The sequence below is a fragment of the Dendrobates tinctorius genome, unplaced genomic scaffold (assembly GCF_039654945.1).
Source record: "Dendrobates tinctorius isolate UK_male_01 unplaced genomic scaffold, ASM3965494v1 ptg000094l, whole genome shotgun sequence".
Classification (NCBI taxonomy): Eukaryota; Metazoa; Chordata; class Amphibia; order Anura; family Dendrobatidae; genus Dendrobates; species Dendrobates tinctorius.
The window spans coordinates 15572083-15592247 of record NW_027361762.1 but is presented as its reverse complement, the minus strand read 5'-3'; the positions used below and the strand labels follow the sequence as shown (position 1 = coordinate 15592247).

Sequence of the window (20165 nt, the reverse complement as noted above, 5' to 3'; positions counted from 1 at the left end):
GGATGCATCTGAGGTGGGAGTGGGGGCGGTACTGTCTCAGGGCCCATCCTTGGGCAAATTGCATCCGTGTGCCTACTTCTCCAAGACGCTGTCGCCGGCTGAGCGCAATTACGATATTGGTAACAGGGAATTGTTGGCCATCAAGTTGGCATTTGAGGAATGGCGACACTTCTTGGAGGGGGCTGTCCATCAGATTACTGTTATTACAGACCATAAAAATCTGCTTTATTTAGAGTCTGCTCCTGTACCACGTGCGCACGGGCCAAGACACCACGTTCCTGTCCTACTGGCATGTTGCATCCTCTCTGTGTGCCCAGTAAGCCATGGACTGAGATTTCCATGGATTTCCCCTCCTCGGCTGGGAACACGGTCATTCTGGTAATAGTTGATCGGTTCTCTAAAATGTCACATTTCGTTGCTTTGCCATCTTTGCCCAATGCGAAGACCCTTGCTCAGGTATTTATTTGCGAGGTGGTCAGACTTCATGGTGTCCCGTCTGACATTGTATCTGATAGAGGTACACAATTTGTGGCAAAATTTTGGAGAGCGTTTTGTTCACGTCTAGGGATCAAATTGTCTCATTCTTTGGCTTTCCATCCTCAGTCGAATGGGCAGACTGAGCGTATGAACCAAAACCTGGAACAATACTTACGCTGTTTTCTGACAATCAGGAAGAGTGGTCGGCGTTTCTTCCTCTGGCTGAATTGGCGATAAACAATCATTGTCAGGAATCGTCTGGGGAATCTCCTTTTTGTATTTATGGTCAACATCCCCAATTCTGTACATTTGCGCCAGGGGTGCTCGGTTGGCGTCCCTGAGGAGGACCAGTTGGGAGCACAATTGTCATCCATTTGGAGGAGAGTAAAGCAGCGCTTGCTGAGTGTAGGGTCTAGGTATAGCCGTGTGGCTGACCGTAAACGTATGCCAGGTCCGGACCTGTGTGTGGGTGATTGGGTATGGTTGTCTACAAGGAACATCAAACTCAAAATACCATCGCTTAAGTTGGGTCCCAGGTTCATTGGTCCGTTTAGGATCTCCGCTATTGTCAACCCTGTGGCATTTCGTTTGGCGTTACCTGCCGTATACAAGATACATAATGTGTTTCACAAGGCGTTACTTAAAAAGGTGGTGGGTTCTGTGGATGTTTCTCCCGTGCCACCGCCTCCCGTCTTGGTGGAGGGCACGTTGGAGTTTGAGGTGTCCAAAGTGGTTGACTCTCAGGTAGTGCGTCGCACTTTACAGTACCTGGTTCACTGGCGTGGCTATGGTCCGGAGGAGAGAACTTGGGTGCCGGCTTCGGACATATATGCAGACCGACTGGTTACGATGTTTCATCGCCGTCATCTGGACAAGCCAGGTCCACGTCATTGTGAGGTTCCTGGGGTCCCTCATAGAAGGAGGGGTACTCTCATGTCAGACACGGTTCGCACCAGGTTGTCCGGCAGACAGTGGTAATACCCCATCCTACCACTTTGTTCTCAGCGGCGCCGGTTGGTCTTCTGATCCGGCTTGGATTGGGTTAACCAGGTTGTTAGTCTGGGTGAGGGCTCAGCCACGCCCGTCTTTAAATTGTCCTGCGTGACTATGGGAGTCGCCGACTATAGCTCTTGCCTTGTGCTAGCGTTACCGGTTTGAAGGGGGCATCTTAGGAGCATACAATATCTGGTGTAGTATATTCCATTGTTGCCATTATTTCCTCCCTGCATGGTATTATTTGGTTGCCCTTGCACCTTATTGTTTTCTCTTGTGTGTACGCGGTGTGGTGCATTTCCCTTACCCTTGTCCATACTCATTTGTGGGGTCAGGTGTTTGGTCTCTTCACTGGGTGGAGGGTGGTGGGTTCAGCTTTGGGCTGGACAGGAGACAAGGACAGGGTGGAGGCCCAGGCAGGCACACCTTCAGTGTAAACCCTGGGTTGAGGGAAAGTCAGGGTTTCCTCTAGTCTGAGGGTCACCGCAGGGGCCCCGGGGTTCAGCCTAGAGTTACCTAAGCTTCCCGTGACAGCGCGACACCGGTGGATCCACCGTCGGAGATTCCGTCCATTTTTTACGGAGGTCCGGGGAAAATGGATACCTTGCTTCGAGTGTCTTTTGACCCGAGAAACGCCTGTCTGGACATTCCCTGTGTCGCTGCACTATGTCCTCAAACTCAGGGGGAGAGGAAAAAATTCTGTGCGGCCGCTTCACTCGCTTAAACGCCACCTTATGCCCCGCAGCCGCTGCGGGATCATCCTCAATCCCCAAGGTCTGATTGATGGCTTCTCTGAGGCTGTCCACTGTTTCACGTGACGCTGGAATATCCAGGTCAAGGGGCTCGTCTGAGTCGAATTCTGAGGTCTGCTCGCTATCAACCACTGGTGACGGGGAGCGAGAAGCAGAACTTACGGATGGCAAGGCACCGGATGGACTGGGCGACACCGTGTGGATTTGTTTCCCTCGGGTCTGCCTGGAGTGAGAGCGGCCCCTGCAGGTGAGAGGCTCTCAATTGCATGAACTGTGACAGTGATAGGGCCCACTCTGGGGGGCTTGGCACATTGGTCGCGGTCGCAGGGGAGGACGGACACTGAGGTTCTGTTAGGCGTTGGGTTCCGGGCGCTGCACAGCGGGAATCCCAAGCCTTGTCCTCTGCGGTCTGCCCACACCAGCATTGTGGGTTCGGTCGCAGGGGAGGGCTCCTGGGTGCGTTTGGATTCGCAGGCTTTGCATAATCGCTTGCTCTGCGCCCGCGCTGGGGATGGGGGGGAAGGAGGTAGCACCTCGTTTTCCCTGTGGTCTCCCGGGCAGCACTTACCCCAGTGCTGTGCCCCTCCGCTTCTGAACGCCTCCGCACAAAATTCGCGCACCACCAGCTGTGTGGCGGACCGCCAGCATATAAACCGATCCAGGGGCGGTACTTCCGGGTCTGCGGCCTAGCCCGCTCCGAAGCCGAGGACTAAATGTATCCACCGCCGCCCAGGCCTGGGGGGAGGGCCGCCGGAAGTGATGTGCGGCCCGGAGGCGGAACGTCCGATCGCGGCCTCAATTTATCCCCTGCCCGCGACAGGGGGGGGGGAACGGGGGGCGTGAACTCCATGGCGCCACAAAAAATGGCACTACTTACTGGCGCGGGCTTCTCCGCACCGCTCTGCAGCCACGCTCAGCCAGACATGGCTGGTGGCATCTGACAGCTAAGGGCTCCAGCCCAGGATCTTCACTGCAGGAGCCCTCCCAGGCCCTCTCCTCACTGATGATCCTCTTCAGCTTCCCAGCTCAGGTATGTGAGGGGGCCTTGACAAAATAGGATGGTGCAGGCACCCTAGCTCCATCTAACCCCTTCAGGGGGAGAGGAGAGGGACCGTCCGCCGCCTTGCAGCACCGCAGTCTAAGCATTGATGGAGCATTGGGGGCCGCACGGACTAGTCTTGTGCCTCTGTACAGCCCATGGTTTCAATACCTAGGGTTGGTCAGGGCTAAGTCAGGCATTGTGTCCCACGTCGCGGGAGATACGTGGAGGGACACTCGCATGTGCTCGCCCGTTGATGGTTTGGGGAAATCAGACCCTTTCAATAGGATCTGCTGCCCCTGTCTCATCTTCATAGACGGTAAAAATAAAGTAAAAAAAAGGTCTGGGGAAAACGGCCCATATATGTCCCACGGTGCAGGAGAGGATACGTGGAGACGATACTCAACACATGCTCGCCTGTTGATGGTTTGGGGAGATCGGACCCTTTCAATAGGGTCGGTCGCCCCTGTCTCATCTTCATGGGAAAAAAAAAAAAAAGAAAAAGTCTGGAGCAAAACCAGACGTGTGTGCCTCCATGGACACTAAGCAAAACACTGAGTTCCATCCGCAATAGAGGCGAGGGTGTATACGACGGAGGAGGAGCTAACCTCTTTTTTTCACTTAGTGTCAGCCTCCTAGAGGCAGAAGCATGCACCCACAGTATCTGTGTCCCCCAATGAGGCGAAGGAGAAAGTACAGTTCTGACATGTTTATGTTAATCTCTTCATCCTCCAGCACACAATACGTAGAACAGATCAAAGATTACACATCATTCTGATAATGCTAAGATTGAGTTATTTTCTTTAATAAAGTTATACTTCAAACCAAGCGTATGTGGTTTACATCTCTGATGACTGTAGCTGCAAGTGTTACCGATGGCCAATACAGTGAATGGAGCCATCCTGTACACTGTCTGGATCTGGCCCTCCAGGAGCGGATACCAGCTGATTAGCAGGGGTGCCATTTGTCAGACCCCCACCAATTTGATATTGATGTCCTGCCTGAAGGAGAGGTAATCTATAACAAAGTAGTGGCAACCCTTTTATTGTCTGGTGGGAACTGATCGTTTTGTAGCAGACCTTTCAGGAAATTAGATGGAACTCTAAAAACTCCCTATAGAGAATGACAATGCTCACCTTTGCAAGGCGCTTTCTGGCGAATAAACCTTTGTTCCGTTTGCTTGCTCTATGCGAAAGTAATGGGTGATTGCCTTTTTTAGGTGGTTTAGTATTAACTCCTGTAAACAGAATTCACCACATTTAGCATGTTGTTTAATTAAAACATTTCTGTGACAGTCCAATTCACCTGCAAAATGTATTATACTTGTATATAGCCAAAACATTTCACAGGGAAGATATCCACACAAACAAGGGAAAAACAGTCAAACTACATGCAAATGTTTGGCGTTTGAACCCAGGAGTGCTAACCACTGAGCCACTGTGTACACAAACAATTCAGTTTCATGGAACTTCTTTTAATTGCTGAACTTTTCACCCAAATTTGCGGTGTGAGAATATTCCCAATGCTATATCCACTAATATTTTTATTCAGACAAGAGTATTAGGGTATGTTTCCATTTTCAGTATTGCCGGAGCTTTGGACGCTGCGGAAACCCTGCTCCACCCCCCTTTCTACGCGAGGTAATGCAGCATCGCTTCCATAGACTGTGTAATTTATCTTGCATAGATAGAGCGTCTAAGCATGATAAATAGACATGCTGCTGTCTAAAAAGAAGAGCCGCATGTCCGTAATTTCGGGTGTGTCACCCGCATTCTTGCACGCATAGTGGAGAAGGGATTTCATAAAATCCCCTCCACTATGCTGTAACATCTGGACGCTGCGGAGTAAACGCTGCGGCTGTACACAGCGTCCAATCCGCAGCAATGGTGTAATCCTGAACGTGGAAACATATCCTTACAATTCTTATTGAAAAGCCATTTGGTGCCAAAGAGAAGATTGCACCTATTCTTTAACAATAAGAATACTATTTGAGGGAAATGTTCTTTTAATTCCTCCGACAGGATAGATGCAGGTAATAAGCCAATTTTAAAAATTGGCGGCCATAACTTTGCAGAGTGACCGGGTCATGGCCGCCTAGACAAATATCTACTATAGTTTTAGCAAAAAAAGTGGTAAATATTATAAATTTAACCCCTTTACACCCTAGGGTGGTTTGCACGTAAATGACCGGGCCAATTTTTACCATTCTGATCACTGTCCCTTTATGAGGTAATAACTCTGGAACGCTTCAATGGATCCCAGTGATTCTGACATCGTGACATATTGTACTTCATGATAGTGGTAAAATTTCTTTGGAATGACTTGTGTTTATTTGTGAAAAAAATAAATTGAAATTTGTAGAAAATTTTGCAATTTTCCAAGTATGAATTTTCAGGCCCTTAAATCACAGTGATAGGTCACACAAAATAGTTAATAAATCAAAATTATGGCGCCGTTTCATTGATGATATTTTGTTCATTTGGGACGGCCCATTATCAGACCTTAATTTATTCATTTCTAGATTAAACATCAATGATTTTGGACTGGAGTTTACACCCACGGTTAGTAGATCCAACATAAATTTTTTGGACTTAAGCATTTGTATTGAACAAGGCAAATTAATTACAAAAAGCTACCATAAAGAGGTAGACTCCAACAGTTATATTCATACTAGTAGCTGCCATCTACCCACATGGCTAATTAATATTCCAAAAAGCCAGTATATGCGAATTAGACGTAATTGTACAAACACTATTGACTATCAAAAGGAAACACAATATTTAACCAATCAATTTGTAGCCAAAGGGTATGATATAGAGCTTCTCAATAGGACCAGGCAGGAGGTACAATCCATGCCAAGATCTCCTCTGATCCACAAACTTCCCACAGTTAATAACCCACCTACTATCCAAGAACAAATTCAAAATTTACCCATTATTACTCAGTTTCATGCAGGCCATAAGGTATTTAACAAAATCATATGTAAACATTGGTCACATTTACAGGGAGACAAGTATGTAGGCGACTTGCTTCCCAAAAGACCTCGGTTCGTGTACACTAAAGCGCAAAATTTAGGCCTATTATTGGCGCCCACGACGAAAATGCGCAGTTCTATTAATCGTGTCAACCAATTAGCCCGGTCAAGTTCAAACCTACCAGGCTTTCAATCATGTGGTCTGTTGCATCAGAACAGCAACGTCTAAACAATTACATAATCATTTCACGGATTCATCTAGCAATAATACTTACTATATCAACGATAGCATTTTGTGTCAAACATCAGGCGTTATTTATATTTTAAAATGTCTCTGTGATAAGATTTATGTAGGGAGAACTAAGAGACCCCTTCAGGTTAGGATTAAGGAGCATCTAGATAATATTAGAAAAGGCTATAAGGGACATCCATTATCCCGTCACTTTTTGGATACTCATAATCGATCGTGCAAAGGAGTTTCCTTTTTGGGCATTCAAATAGTTTGGTCAAACCCAAGAAGGGGCAACTACCTTAAAGCAATGTCCCGGGTAGAATCCAGGTGGATCTACACTCTGGACAGTCTGGCCCCAAAGGGCCTCAATCATGAAATTTAGCTGTATGCATTCTAGCCCCCTCCTTTTTTTTTTTTCTTTCTTCCCTCCCCCCTATATATTATTATTATATATCATAATTTTAGACATGTTTTTATACAATCCCCCAAGATGACATAAATTTTTTTATTTTTTTTTTATCTTTTAGTACACTCAAATGGTGATTTATTCATGTATAATTTTTTCAGTTCTTAATGATCCATATTTTTTATATTTTATAATATATATGGAAGAGAAAGAGGAAAAGAGACAGAAAGGGAAAGAGAGAAAGAAAAGGGAAAAAAGAGAAAGAAGAAAAAAAAGGAAGGAAAGAAAAAGGAAAAAAAGAGAAAAAAAAAGAAAAAAAGAAAAAAAAGGTTTTAATTCCTGCTCTTGTTGTATCAGGGATTTTTTTTTCTTTTTTTTTTTCTCTTTTTTCCTTTTTCTTTCCTTCCTTTTTTTTCTTCTTTCTCTTTTTTCCCCGTTTCTTTCTCTCTTTCCCTTTCTGTCTCTTTTCCTCTTTCCCTTCCATATATATTATAAAATATGGATCATTAAGAACTGAAAAAATTATACATGAATAAATCACCATTTGAGTGTACTAAAAGATTAAAAAAAAAAAAAAAATTATCTTTTAGTACACTCAAATGGTGATTTATTCATGTATAATTTTTTCAGTTCTTAATGATCCATATTTTTTATATTTTATAATATGTATGGAAGGGAAAGAGGAAAAGAGACAGAAAGGGAAAGAGAGAAAGAAAAGGGAAAAAAGAGAAAGAAGAAAAAAAGGAAGGAAAGAAAAAGGAAAAAAGAGAAAAAAATAGAAAAAAAAATCCTTGATACAACAAGAGCAGGAATTAAAACTTTTTTTTTGTTTTGTTTTTTTGTTTTAACACCTAAGTATATCTCATTTATTGGAATCAATTTAGTAGGAGGATATGGTACTAATCATAATCATGCCATTATGCTGAATAAGACCCCAATATTGTGCATTTATTTGGCCGTCATGTAAGCCTATGAACCCTTTGAGTATAATGAAACAAACATCTAAAGAGGCACCTCATCGGTAGATTTTGGGCTTTTGCACATTTTCATTGTCATTATTTAAACAGATTTTTTATACACAATTTTAAGAACACTTTTTATACATTTATGTAAATAAAGGTTATGTTTTATTTTGATTTTCAATTTTATTTTTCATTTTTTCACTTTTTAATTCTCATAAGGAATTTGTGGACCAAATAGGGTTAAAATTTAACCCATCTCTGTAGCACATTGGTAATGATAGGGTCCCGCAATCATTTAGTTACATGTAGACACACCAGTACTTTGTACTACATCTAATTAAGTCGCTCAATCAGGCATTTGGGTCAGGTGATCACTTAATTCAGGCTCAGTCTGCTATAAATTGACGGTCTGCACACTTAAGGCCCTTTTACATTTAGCGATGCACCAGCGATCCAACCAGCGATCCGACCCGGTCAGGATCGCTGGTGCATCGCTAAATGATCGCTAGTGAGCTTTCATACAGAAAGATCTCACAGCGATGCAGCAGCGACGCAGTGGACGATACTTACCATTCACACACAGCGATCCTGCGTCCTCCCGCCCGCGTCCACGCGTCGCTCGTCGTCACAGCAGGAAGCCCAGCAGGAAGCTGACGAAGAGAAATGGAGCCGGACATTCTCGCGCGATCAGCGACGGACAGCGGGGGAGCCGGTCGTTGGTAAGTATCACACATAGCGATATCGCTAGCAATATCGCTATAACGTCACAAAACCAGTGACGTTTTAGCGATATTGCTAGCGATATTGCTTAGTGTAAAACCCCCTTAAGAGGCACAACCCTGATGAAGATAGTAGCTATCTCTCGAAACATGTCGGTAGTGTGCTGCCTTTGAGCCACCGTCTTACCCCCAGTGTGACGTCACGCTAGCCCTGCCCCACCACACGCCGAGTCCCTCAGCGTTGCTCTCGGCCGGAGCGCACGAAGCAGCGGCGGTCTCCATGTCCATACGGATTAGCAGCAGCAGCCCCAGGCCCCCACGCTGAGCACCCAAGCCTACCTCACTGAGCACTGGCCCTGCAAGTAAGTGCACCAGAATCAAGCACCTCGTTCCACTAGTCGGCACAAGCTGTCACTAACGCTCATTCACTTTGCAGGAACTGTGCCATCATTTGTTTTGCACAGGATCAATCATTCTGACCTCTCCTGTTGAAATTGGCATGCAGTAAGGTCAGCATTCAGTTATCATCTCAAACATCTATTTATCCCCTTTTTTTTTTTTTATTCTTTTTTTTTTTTTTTCTTCAACTATTATATTTTTTTACATCAGAAACAGGCTGCAACGTTCCAATCTTAATACCTGGCAATGGCTACATTTACAGCATGTATTTTATATGGTTCTGATTTCCTTAAGTGAGTAAATCAAGATTAGTTCATATTTTATTTTTTATCCCTCTGAAACACACTAACGGGTTCACCCCCATTTAACCCTATATTATCTACTCAGCAGTTTTGGCATCCAAATGCACGGGCAATATACATCTATGACAAGGTGAATAGTCTCAGAATACTGCTATACATCCACCACCACGTGATTTTTTCACACACCAGCAAGTAAGTACTCAGTTATGTTATTTTTTCAGTTCCCAGTATAGCGCGGTGTATTTCTTTTCTTAACAGCTTTAGCTCTTTTAAACAGGCACCAGCACAGAGCCTGTTTTTCACCAGCTGCATCTGGGAATAGTGGACCTTCCTTCTCTGTCCAAGTGGACTGGCGCCAGTGTGTTAATCTTAAACTAGTTAATAAATCACATTTCCCACATGTCTACTTTACATCAGCACAATTTTGGAATAAAAAATTTTTTGTTAGGAAGTTATAAGGGTTAAAAGATGACATTTAAAGTCACTTTGAGGGGTCTATATGACAGAAGATACCCAAAAGTGACACCATTCTAAAAACTGCACCACTTTAGGTGCTCAAAACCACATTCAAGAAGTGTTTAACCCTTTCTGTGATTCACAGGAATTTTCTGAAAAAAAATTAACTTTTTTTTAATTGACTTCAGATTTACATTTTTTTTTCATTTTGACAAGGGTAAAAGGACTAAAATGGACCCCAAAATGTGTTGTGTAATTTCGCCTGAGCATGTAGATACCCCATATGAGGGAGAAAACCACTGTTTGGGCACACGGGCAGAGCTTGGAAGGCAAGGAGTGCCATTTGACATTTTGAATGTAAAATTTCCTGGAATCAATAGGGATCGTAATGTCCCATTTGGAGAGCCCCTGATGTGCCAAAACAGGGTTAACTCCCCCCAACTGACCCCATTTTGGAAACTAGACCCCTCAAGGAGTGTATTTAGATGTGTGGTGAGTACCTTGAACCCCCAGGTGCTTCACAGAAGTTTATAACGTTGAGCCTTGAAAATAATAAAATCACATTTTCCTAACAAAAATGTAGTTTTAGCCTCAAGCTTTTAATTCTTCTAAGGGCTAATAGTAAATTATTTTTTACAACAAACTGAGGTGTATTTTTTCCTGAGTGTGCCAATACCCTACATGTAAATTGGGAAATATTTTTCAGGCACAGTGCAAAGCTCAGAAGGCAAAGAGCATTCGATTTTACTGTTATGGTTTGCAGGTGCCATGACCCACTGCGAAAGCCCATGAGGTGCCAGAACAGTAGAACCTATTTTACAAACTACAGCTCTCAATGAATTAATTTAGGGGTACACTAATCATTAACACTATGGGTGTGTCACATAATTTTATACCATTGGGCAGTGAAGACAAAATAACTACATTTTTACCACCAAAATTTAGTTTTAGCCCCAGATTTTCCATTTTCACACAAGAAGTGGGTAAAAATGGCACTAAAATTTGTCCCACAATTTCTACTGAATGTGGAAATACCCCATATGTGGCTGTACTGTACTATTTAGCCATACGGAGAGACTCAGGAGGAATGGAGCGCTATTTCCCTCCTGGAGCACAGATTTTCCTAGAACAGTTTGCGTATTCCATATACAGAGCTCCTAATTGCTAGAAGAGCAGAATCCCCCCTCAAGTGACCCAATTTGGGAAACTATAACCCTTGGGGAATTTATCTACAGGTGTAGTGACGATTTTGACTCCATGGGTATTCTTCAGAAACAAGCAGCAACAAATGTTGCCGAGTGAAAATTGCAAACTGCCTTTGCAGTGACCAGTACGTTGCAGTCACCAGTACGTTATGCCCAGCCCGTACTTCTGGAGGCATGCATCCGTAAGTTAGGCAGGCTTTCATCATTTCAGAAATGCCAAACGAGGACGCAATATGTGGTTTAGGTATACTGTGGGGCTCAGAAAAGAGTGGGCATTTGGATTTGAGCGTGCAGAATTTGCTGAATTTCTTTTGAGGCGTGAGGAGCCATTTCGCTTTTCCAGAGCCTTTGTTCTACCAGTAACGTGGAAGCCCTCTATATTTCTGTTAACAGATAACGGACCTGAGTGAGGACTTGCTTTTTTAGTGGATTGCGTTAAAGCTGTTATTAGGAACATTTTACATAACGTTTGGGATCACATTTATCCGGCGCTCTACGCTGAGCACTTGCTTTGGGGTTTCCATATAAATATGAGTGACGCGATTCAGATGAAACCTCCAATGGATCCATTCACGTTAATGAGGCAGCAGAATTACTTTGGACTCAGTCTGGCCTCTGTTCAGCCATGTCCTTTTCTGAAATGCACAAAACTGTGGCTGACGGCACTTTTATGCAATCCTAAAAAGATGGACACCACCGGATCACAGGTCAGATGGCGTCCACAGTGCCTCCATCTGCCGCATTATAGGGAATCTTCTGCTGAAAGTTCTGTTTAATTCACGTATTTCAGAGATTTACATGGAAACCTCGGTGTAAGCGCTCAGCGCAGGATAAATGTGCGCCGAGCCTCACTGCAATCTTTGGGAGGCAGATTGATTTTTTTTTTTTTTTTTTCAAACAGCAGTTGAAGTGGCTTCATTTATCTTTTACGCCGTTCCTCGTACGGTATAAGTGATTAGGCAACATTATTCTTCGGTTCGGTGCGATTACAGCAATACCAGATTTATATCAGGTTTTTATGTTTGACAGCTAACGCACTCTAAAAGACGCTTTTTGCAAAAAATAGCTTTTGCATCACCACTTTGAGAGCTATAATTTTTCCATATTTTGGCCCACAGAGTCATGTGAGGGCTTGTTTTCTGCAGGACAAGTTGACGTTTTTATTGGTACCATATTCAAGCACATGACTTTTTTTTCCTCTCTTTCTATTCCAATTATTGGGAGGCAGAGTGAACAAAAACCAGCAATTCAGGAATTTCTGTTGTGGGGGGTTTATGACATTCCGTGTGTGGTAAAATTGATAAAGCAGTTTTATTCTTCGGGCAGTACGATTACATCACTACCTCATTTTTATTTTTTTTATGTTTTGGCACTTTTATACAATAAAAACTATCTTATAGAAAAAATAATTATTTTTGCATGCTTTATTCTGAGACCTATAACTTATTTTCCGTTGATGGAGCTGCATGGCGGCTTGTTTTTTGCGCAACAAGATGATATTTTCAGAGGTACCATGTTTATTTATATCAGTCTTTTTTATCGCATTTTATTCCATGTTTTGTTTGCCAATATGATAAGAATTCTTGTTTTTGCCTTGTTTTTTTTATGGTGTTCACTAAAGGGGTAAACCCCTTAGTGACAGAGCCATTTTGCAGCTTAATGACCATGCCAATTTTTACAATTCTGACCACTGTCACTTTATGAGGTTATAACTCTGGAACGCTTTAACGGATCCTGCTGATTCTGAGACTGGTTTTTCATGACATTTTGTACTTCATGTTAGTGGTAAAAAAAATTTTTATGTGACTTGTGTTTAGTCATGAAAAAATGGAAATATGGCGAAAATTTTGCAATTTTCAAACTTTAAATTTTTATGACCTTAAATCAGAGAGATATGCCACACAAATTTCTTAATAAATAACATTTCCCACATGTATACTTTACATCAGCACAATTTTGGAAACAATTTTTTTTTGCTAGGAAGTTATAAGGGTTAAAAATTGACCAGCGATTTCTCATTTTTACAACAAAATTTACAAAACCATTTTTTTTAGGGACTATATCATATTTAAAGTCATTTTGAGGGGTGTACATGACAGAAAAAAACCCAAAAGTGACAATTTTAAAAACTGGACCCCTCAAGGTGCTCAAAACCACATTCAAGAAGTTTATTAACCCTTTGCGTGCTTCACAGGAACTGAAGCAATGTGGAAGGAAAAAATTAACATTTAAATTTTCTTTTGCAAAAAATTTACTTCAGAACCACTTTTTTTAATTTCACAAGTGTTAAAAGCGAAAATAAACCACAAAATTTGTTGTGCAATTTCTGCTGAATATGCCGATACCCCATATGTGGGGGTAAACCACTTTTTGGGAGCATGGCAGAGCTCGCAAGGGAAGGAGTGCCGTTTGACTTTTTAAACGCAGAATTTGCTGGAATTGAGATCGGACGCCATGTTGCGTTTGGAGAGTCCTTCATGTGCCTAAACAGTAGAAACCCCCAACAAGTGACACCATTTTGGAAACTGGACCCCTGAAGGAACTTATTTAGATGTGTGGTGAGCACGTGCTTCACAGAAGTTTATAACGTAGAGCCGTGAAAATAAAAAATCATTATTTTTCCACAAAAGATCTTTTTGCCCCAAATTTTTTATTTTTACAAGAGTAACAGGAGAAATTAGACCACCAAAGTTGTTATGCAATTTGTCCAGAGTACGCCCATACCTGATATGTGGGGGTAAACCACTGTTTGGGCGCATGGCAGAGCTCAGAAGGGAAGGAGCACCGTTTGACTTTTTCAATGCAGAACTGGCTGGAATTTAGATTGAATGCCATGTCGCGTTTGCAGAGCCCCTGACGTGTCTAAACAGTGAAAAAAAAAAAAACAGAAGTGACACCATTTTGGAAACTAAACCCCTTAAGGAACATATTTAGATGTGTGATGAACCTTTTCCTAACTTTTTTACTTTGTCCCAATATGGGACAATCATTTTTTTGCAGACTGATCACTTCTACAGCATGGGAATGCAGCAGCATCTCCATGCTGTAGAAACTGTCAGCTCTGCACTGACAAACTTGCTCATCAAGCACTGGGCATGATCAGCAAGTTTTCCAGATCTGGCGATCCGAATGTCTTCATGACGACTTCAGGTCACCATGGCAATAAAACAGGACTCCGTGTCACGCCGCGGGGTTTCCATTTCAAAGTTAGATGGATTGTCAGCCCTCTGCGGGTTCCAGAAATGCTGCTATCATGTTTGATCACAGTATTTTGGGGGTTAAACTGCAAGGAGCGTCCGGTGACCGCTCCTGGCACTTATTGCCGGGTGTCAGTTGTCAGTAGGGCTGTGAAGTCGGTAAGCCAAAGGTCCGACTCCTTAATTTCCATGACTCCGACTCCCTCATAAATGACTCATGTTTAAGTGATAAATTTACTGTAGTAAAATGGTAAGATCAGGCTTCTAATCATTAATATGATACAATAATCAAGCCATTTAAATAGGGCATAAAATATATTTATTGGAATACAACTTTATAACAAAAAACAATTGCATATTTACAAATTTACTTTATTATATACTATGCAGTAAGTGGAAAAAACAATTTTCAATAAAAACGTACTGAATAATATTTGTGCAGTCTATGAATTTGTTTTGAGAAATAGAATTGGCTCCATCAGATCCTGCTTCATAGATGACCACAAATCCTACCTACCGTATATACTCGTGTTTAAGCCAAGTTTTTCAGCCCCTTTTTTGGGCTGAAAAAGACCCTCTCGGCTAATACACGCGTCATATGCCAGAAAGCTGGCGGAGGGAGGGGGAGCAGGGGAGCAGAAGACATCATACTCACCCTCATGGCGTCTGCATATCAGGCTCTGCTACATCTCAGTCCCGGTGTCTGCATCTCTCTTCCTGTTTTCTTCCTGTGCGGTCACATGGTACCGCTCATTAAAGTAAAGTATGGACGCATCTCCACTCCCAAAAGGGTGGAGAGCATATTCATTACTTTAATGAGCGGTGTCACATGACTGCACAAGAAGAAGACAGGAACAGAGATGCAGACGCTGGGATTGAGATGTAGCAGAGCCTGATATGCAGATGCCAAGAGGGTGAGTAGCACTGAAGGAGGGTGAGCTATGCCATATTCACCTGTTACCATTCCACCGCTGCACTCAGTCTCCTGGATCCTCTGGCTGTGACAATCAGGTCAGAGGGCGTGATGACGTGTTTAGTGCGTGCCCTCTGCCTGAACAGCCACTGCAGAGCGCTGGCGACGCTGAGGAGCAGGGGTCAGGGATGAGAGGTATGTCATTGTTTTTTTTTGTTGCTTTTTTTTTTAAGTCGCAGCAGCATTATATGGGGCATATATTAATATGGAGCATCTTATGGGGCCACCATTAACCTTTGTGCAACATTATATGGGGCATATATTAATATGGAGCTTCTTATGGGGCCACCATTTTACTTTTAGCAGTATCTATTTTTATTTTTGAAATTTACCAGTAGCTGCTTATACTCGAGTCAATAAGATTTCCCAGTTTTTGTGGCAAAATTAGGGGCCTCGGCTTTTACTCAGGTCGGCTTATACTCGAGTATATACGGTAATTGTTTTAAGGCTAGAGAACAACCTCTCTACACTAACTTGGGTTGGTGGCAAAGCAGCAACCACATCGGCAACATCTCTAACAATTTCAGCGTATAAAGGAATTGCCTCATGCACAGTTAGTTTTGATGAATGATTGAACTCTTCTACTTCTTTGAGAGCAAGTGAAAAATTTTGCTGAAATATGATCTGTTTTCTATGGGAGTAGAATCTTTTTCCCTGCGGCAACTCTTTGCCTGCTCCATGTGGTCCAAGTAGTTGTTGAAATCAAACGCCTCATCTGAGGAGAATGAAGCAACGACAGCAGCAGCACTGGCAGGACCTGAGTCCTCTTGCTATTGGCCGTCCTGTAGCCCCACAGATCCTAACTACTACCTCAATCAGAGCTTTTCCTTTAGTAAGCTGTTCATCATCCAGCAATATATGACTTGGTTCCACATAAACAGTTGCCAGAAGAATTTTATTTTCTAATATCAGTGTCTCTCTCCATTTCATTGAAGCAGAAATGCCATGTGCGATTAAACCTATTTGGGACAGGCAAAACAACAAGTTCTTCCACTCCTTTATAAAAATGCCAGGAGATAAATCCTCAGCTTGAAACTTTTTAGTCACTGTAAATGGGTGATGAAGCAATTCCTCCAATTCATAGCTACAAGGAAGGGTTTCAGCTCAAGCAATCGCTCAATCATTAACTAGGTGCTGTCCCACTGAGTGGCTTGATCTCAATTGCCCCTTTTCCAGCACGTCTCCAAGATGGAATCAATTTTGGGCTATGTGCCCATGTTGCGTTTTAATCCGGACACTCAAAACCAGACTCCTTCCCAGAAATCGCGCTTTTGCCGCAATTTTCGTGTGCGATATTCAAGCACTTTCCAAACGATTTGAAGCATCGCTTGAAAGTGATTGACAGGTTGGTCACACTCGTCAAACATAGTGTTTGACAAGTGTGACCAGCTTTTTACTATTGAGGCCGCCTATGCGGCATCAATAGTAAAAGAATGTTAAAAATGATAAAAAAAATCAAAAAAATCAGGGTATATTTACCTTCTGACGTCCCGCGCAGTCTCAGCGACGCTCCCGTTCTCAGCGATGCCTTGCGAGACCTGTGATGACGTTGGTCTCGCGTTGCTATAGCGATCTCACGAGACCGCTAGAGTAACGCGAGACTACATCATCACAGGACCTTGCCGCAAGGCATTACTGGGAACGCTGAGGCTCGGGAAGGCTGCGCGTGACACTGGAAGGTAAATATACCCCGATTTTTTTTTTATTTTTTATTTTTTTTACAGGGTATGGTACCCAGGGCCTGGAGGACAGTCTCCTCTCCTCCACACCGTGGGTACCAACCGCACATGAGACGCTTAACTTCGCGCATGGTGGGCATAGCCACATGCGGGAAGTAAGCGGTTCTCATGCATTCCTATGGGTGCGGAATCGCGGCAATTCTTCAAAAAGAATGAGCATGCTGCGTCTTTTTCCGCGATGCGATTCCGCCGCGGAAAAAAGCGCAGCATTAGCACAGCATGTGCGGAATGCCATAGGAATGCATGGGGTGCGTTCTGTACGAGTTTTTTAAGCGTTTTCGCGGCAAAAAGGCTTAAAAATCGCATCGTGGGCACACAGCCTTAGAGGTTCCGGCAGCAATAACCAATTTCCTCACTTTGCTAATGAGAGTTCCAGCATGTCACTCTTGCAGGCTATCTCTTATTGCTAGCTGCAGCATGTGCAGAAAACAGCGCATGTGATGAATAGGAAAGAGGTGTGAAGCAGCTTCAACAAGATCACCTAATTGTAAACCATCATTTTGCTGTTCTTCTGTAGTAATATCTGTTTGTTCCTCCAATATGAAAACAGGACTGTGGCCTTCCATCTCCAACATACTGAATGTGAAATGTTCTTCTAGCTGCTGTTTACCTTCATTATTCTCATTCATCAGTTTAATTGTACTTATGTTTGAGGCATTATCAGTTACAATAGCAAGAACCTGTTCTTCTTTGAGTTCATAATCTTGCAGAAATTTTTCACTAAGGTCTGGAGAAACTGGCTGCTGTGATGAGCTTTAGCATCTTTTACTGCCAGTGTCTTAGTAACAATTTTTTTGTTGTCACAAACATATCGAACGTTGACAGCAAAATTGTTCACTCTGTGACGTGTGCAGGTACCCATTTTAAGAAACAAAATGCGTCTCTTGAGAGTCTTTTTAAGATTTTCCTTTTGGTTAAGGGCTTCTTCAATCACTAATTTTCTAATACTTTTTCTTTCAAGAGAAACACAAAGTTTGCAGGCCATTTCTCCATTAAGAGCTGTAAAAGCTGGTCATGCAAATAATGATAACGGTACACTCTCCTTCACAACAAGCTGTATGAGCTGTCTTTTAAACATATCTGCTGTCATTGTTACAGTAACTGTCACTTACAAAATGTCTTTAAACTGTTGTTTGAGACGCTCTTTCCTCCTTTGCCTGGCGGGAAGTGCTAGTCTCTGGTTTCTTGGTGCTGCTGTGTTCTTTTTCAGTAACAGCTTTGTAAACTTCTGGGTGGCAGCATTGTAAATGTCTTTTTATATTGAAAGCTCTCGAAGGAGCATTTTTATCACTGCCTGAGTATGCACTGATTTTGGCATCACAGCATTTGTTTTCATCTGGGTCACTTTATACAGTGACACACAAAATGTTTTTTTATCTTGAGTCACTGTGAAATGCTCAAATATAACTGACTTCATAAGATGCTTCTAAGGCTGGGGTCACACTGCGTTATGGCAGTCGTTGAACGGACTGCGATACACGGTGGCATAACACAGTGTAACGCAGTCCATTAACGCCGGCACAGACCCCCATTATGTGGCGCACATAAAGCGGCATACGTTCGCGATGTGCCATTACTCACTGACGGAGCCTCGGACGCGGGCTGCAGCGTCTGAGGCTCCGTCACCGCTAGCGCTGATGAATCATCAGTGCTAGCGGTATAGCATAACACACATCGCGTTATGCTACAGTGCTAACGCAGCCCGTCAACGCTATGCGTTGAACGGGCTGTGTTAACGCTATGTGAACCCGGCATTAGACATTTTGTAATTATGCAAATTCGCTCTCAAAATAAATTTTGTCCTGTAAAAAAATATAAAAGGTATAATGTAATTCTTGCTAGTCATGCACTGAATAATTTAGGAAAGAAATCAAACAATTTTTGCATAAATCAATAGAACAGATGATAAGTATAAAGATTGTAAAATATGTTAGCTACCTTTACTCTGAACCTTCAATGCCAAGCTTATCTCAGAGTATAGCTCACTAAATGCGTCACATCATATTTCTACAGTCTATGAAGAGGTGAGGAGGGAAGGAGCATGTTTGTGCTGAATCATATTCCAGAACACACACAAATATACATGTCCTCATCGATTCTGTTACTGTATTTCCGAATTTGAGATGTTAGAAAACAGGTTTTCCCTTTATATTTTATGTATAGTGCATATAAGTCATCAGAGCAGCTAATTTCTCCAAATAGGAGCTAAGAGGAAAAACAAGCTAAAACATCAAGCATACAGAGACAACATATACTGGACTATTGATTTATGCACAGTTTATTGGAAGTTTAGATATGCTTTAAGAAGTGAAGTACTTACCTTAATTCTGCTTTCCTGTTCACTCCATAAGTTTAAGATAAATGCAGACATTCCTTCCCTGTGTGTTTGGTATTTTTCCCCTTATCTGTAGAGGCGGAGCTTCACTACTTATCATGAACATAAACTGCGGCACAGATTCATCTCAGCTTAAAATCTAGACCTTAGATCAGGAATAGGACAGACATTTATAGGACATTTCATAACTTTCCCAAATTCTTATGAAAAAATATTCCTCACAAACTTCATTGAACCACTATACCCAATTTATTATATGTTTTAGGAGTCGGTCCATTTTATACTGACTCCGACTCCACCAAAATGGGATCCAACTCAGACTCCACGACGACTCCAATTCCAACTCCGTAGCCCTGGTTATCAGAATCAGCTGCCACCCGGTACCGATCGCCCGCACACCCCCCATGTGAGCGGGAGATCGCGCGTACGTAATAATTCGTCCCTAATCAAATAAGAGCAGGGCACATGGACAGGTTATGTCTGATGTCAGAAAGGGGTTAATCCATGAACAGGTTTGAAAATTAAGTGCACTCATAGCAAATGTAATTACCAATTTATTAAGAAGAATGCATGTAAATAATGTGTGTATAAGTATGTATGGAGAGTGACGCTCAACTTGTCTCTTCAGAATCCCCAATTGGGTTCAGATCAGGAGACATACTTGAATCACTGTCGCCAACTTGTTTGTTCTATGCCTAAAAGACTTGGTGCGGTCCTTAAAAATCATAAAGGTCATATAAAATATAAGATGTACTACTTTTTGATCGGGTGTGTATTCATTTTTGCATCAACTAATGTGAGTAAAACTTAAATGGGTTGTCCAGTCAAAACTAATAAGTCTGTGATCACTGTTTTTTATTTTTGTGATCGCAGTTGAATAACAGCAATCACATGACAGGACCTTAAAAAAACGTCCCTGATCATGTTCTCCAGGTTGTCAGCTACCCCCAGTAACTGAGGTCCTGGAGATTCTCCGACGCTGGGGGAGGCGCTATACCCTTATTT

The 20165-nt window shown here is 42.7% G+C and overlaps 1 protein-coding gene across 14 annotated transcripts in view; it reads right to left on the bottom strand.

Annotated features, from left to right (window-relative positions):
- Positions 1–20165, bottom strand: part of SERHL2 (serine hydrolase like 2) — a 405871-nt gene that overhangs the window by 128522 nt on the left and 257184 nt on the right. For 12 of the 14 annotated variants that reach the window (XR_012234322.1, XM_073586685.1, XM_073586692.1 and 9 more), the window contains 2 exons: positions 13641–13778; positions 4398–4498 (listed from right to left, as the gene is read on the bottom strand). Coding sequence is in view for 13 of the 14 variants with exons in the window: in XM_073586685.1 (XP_073442786.1) it covers positions 4398–4498; positions 13641–13778 (239 nt within the window). In the remaining variant the exon portion in view is untranslated. The remainder of the gene's footprint in view (positions 1–4397; positions 4499–13640; positions 13779–20165) is intronic. The other 2 variants (XM_073586694.1, XM_073586689.1) reach the window with 1 other exon arrangement.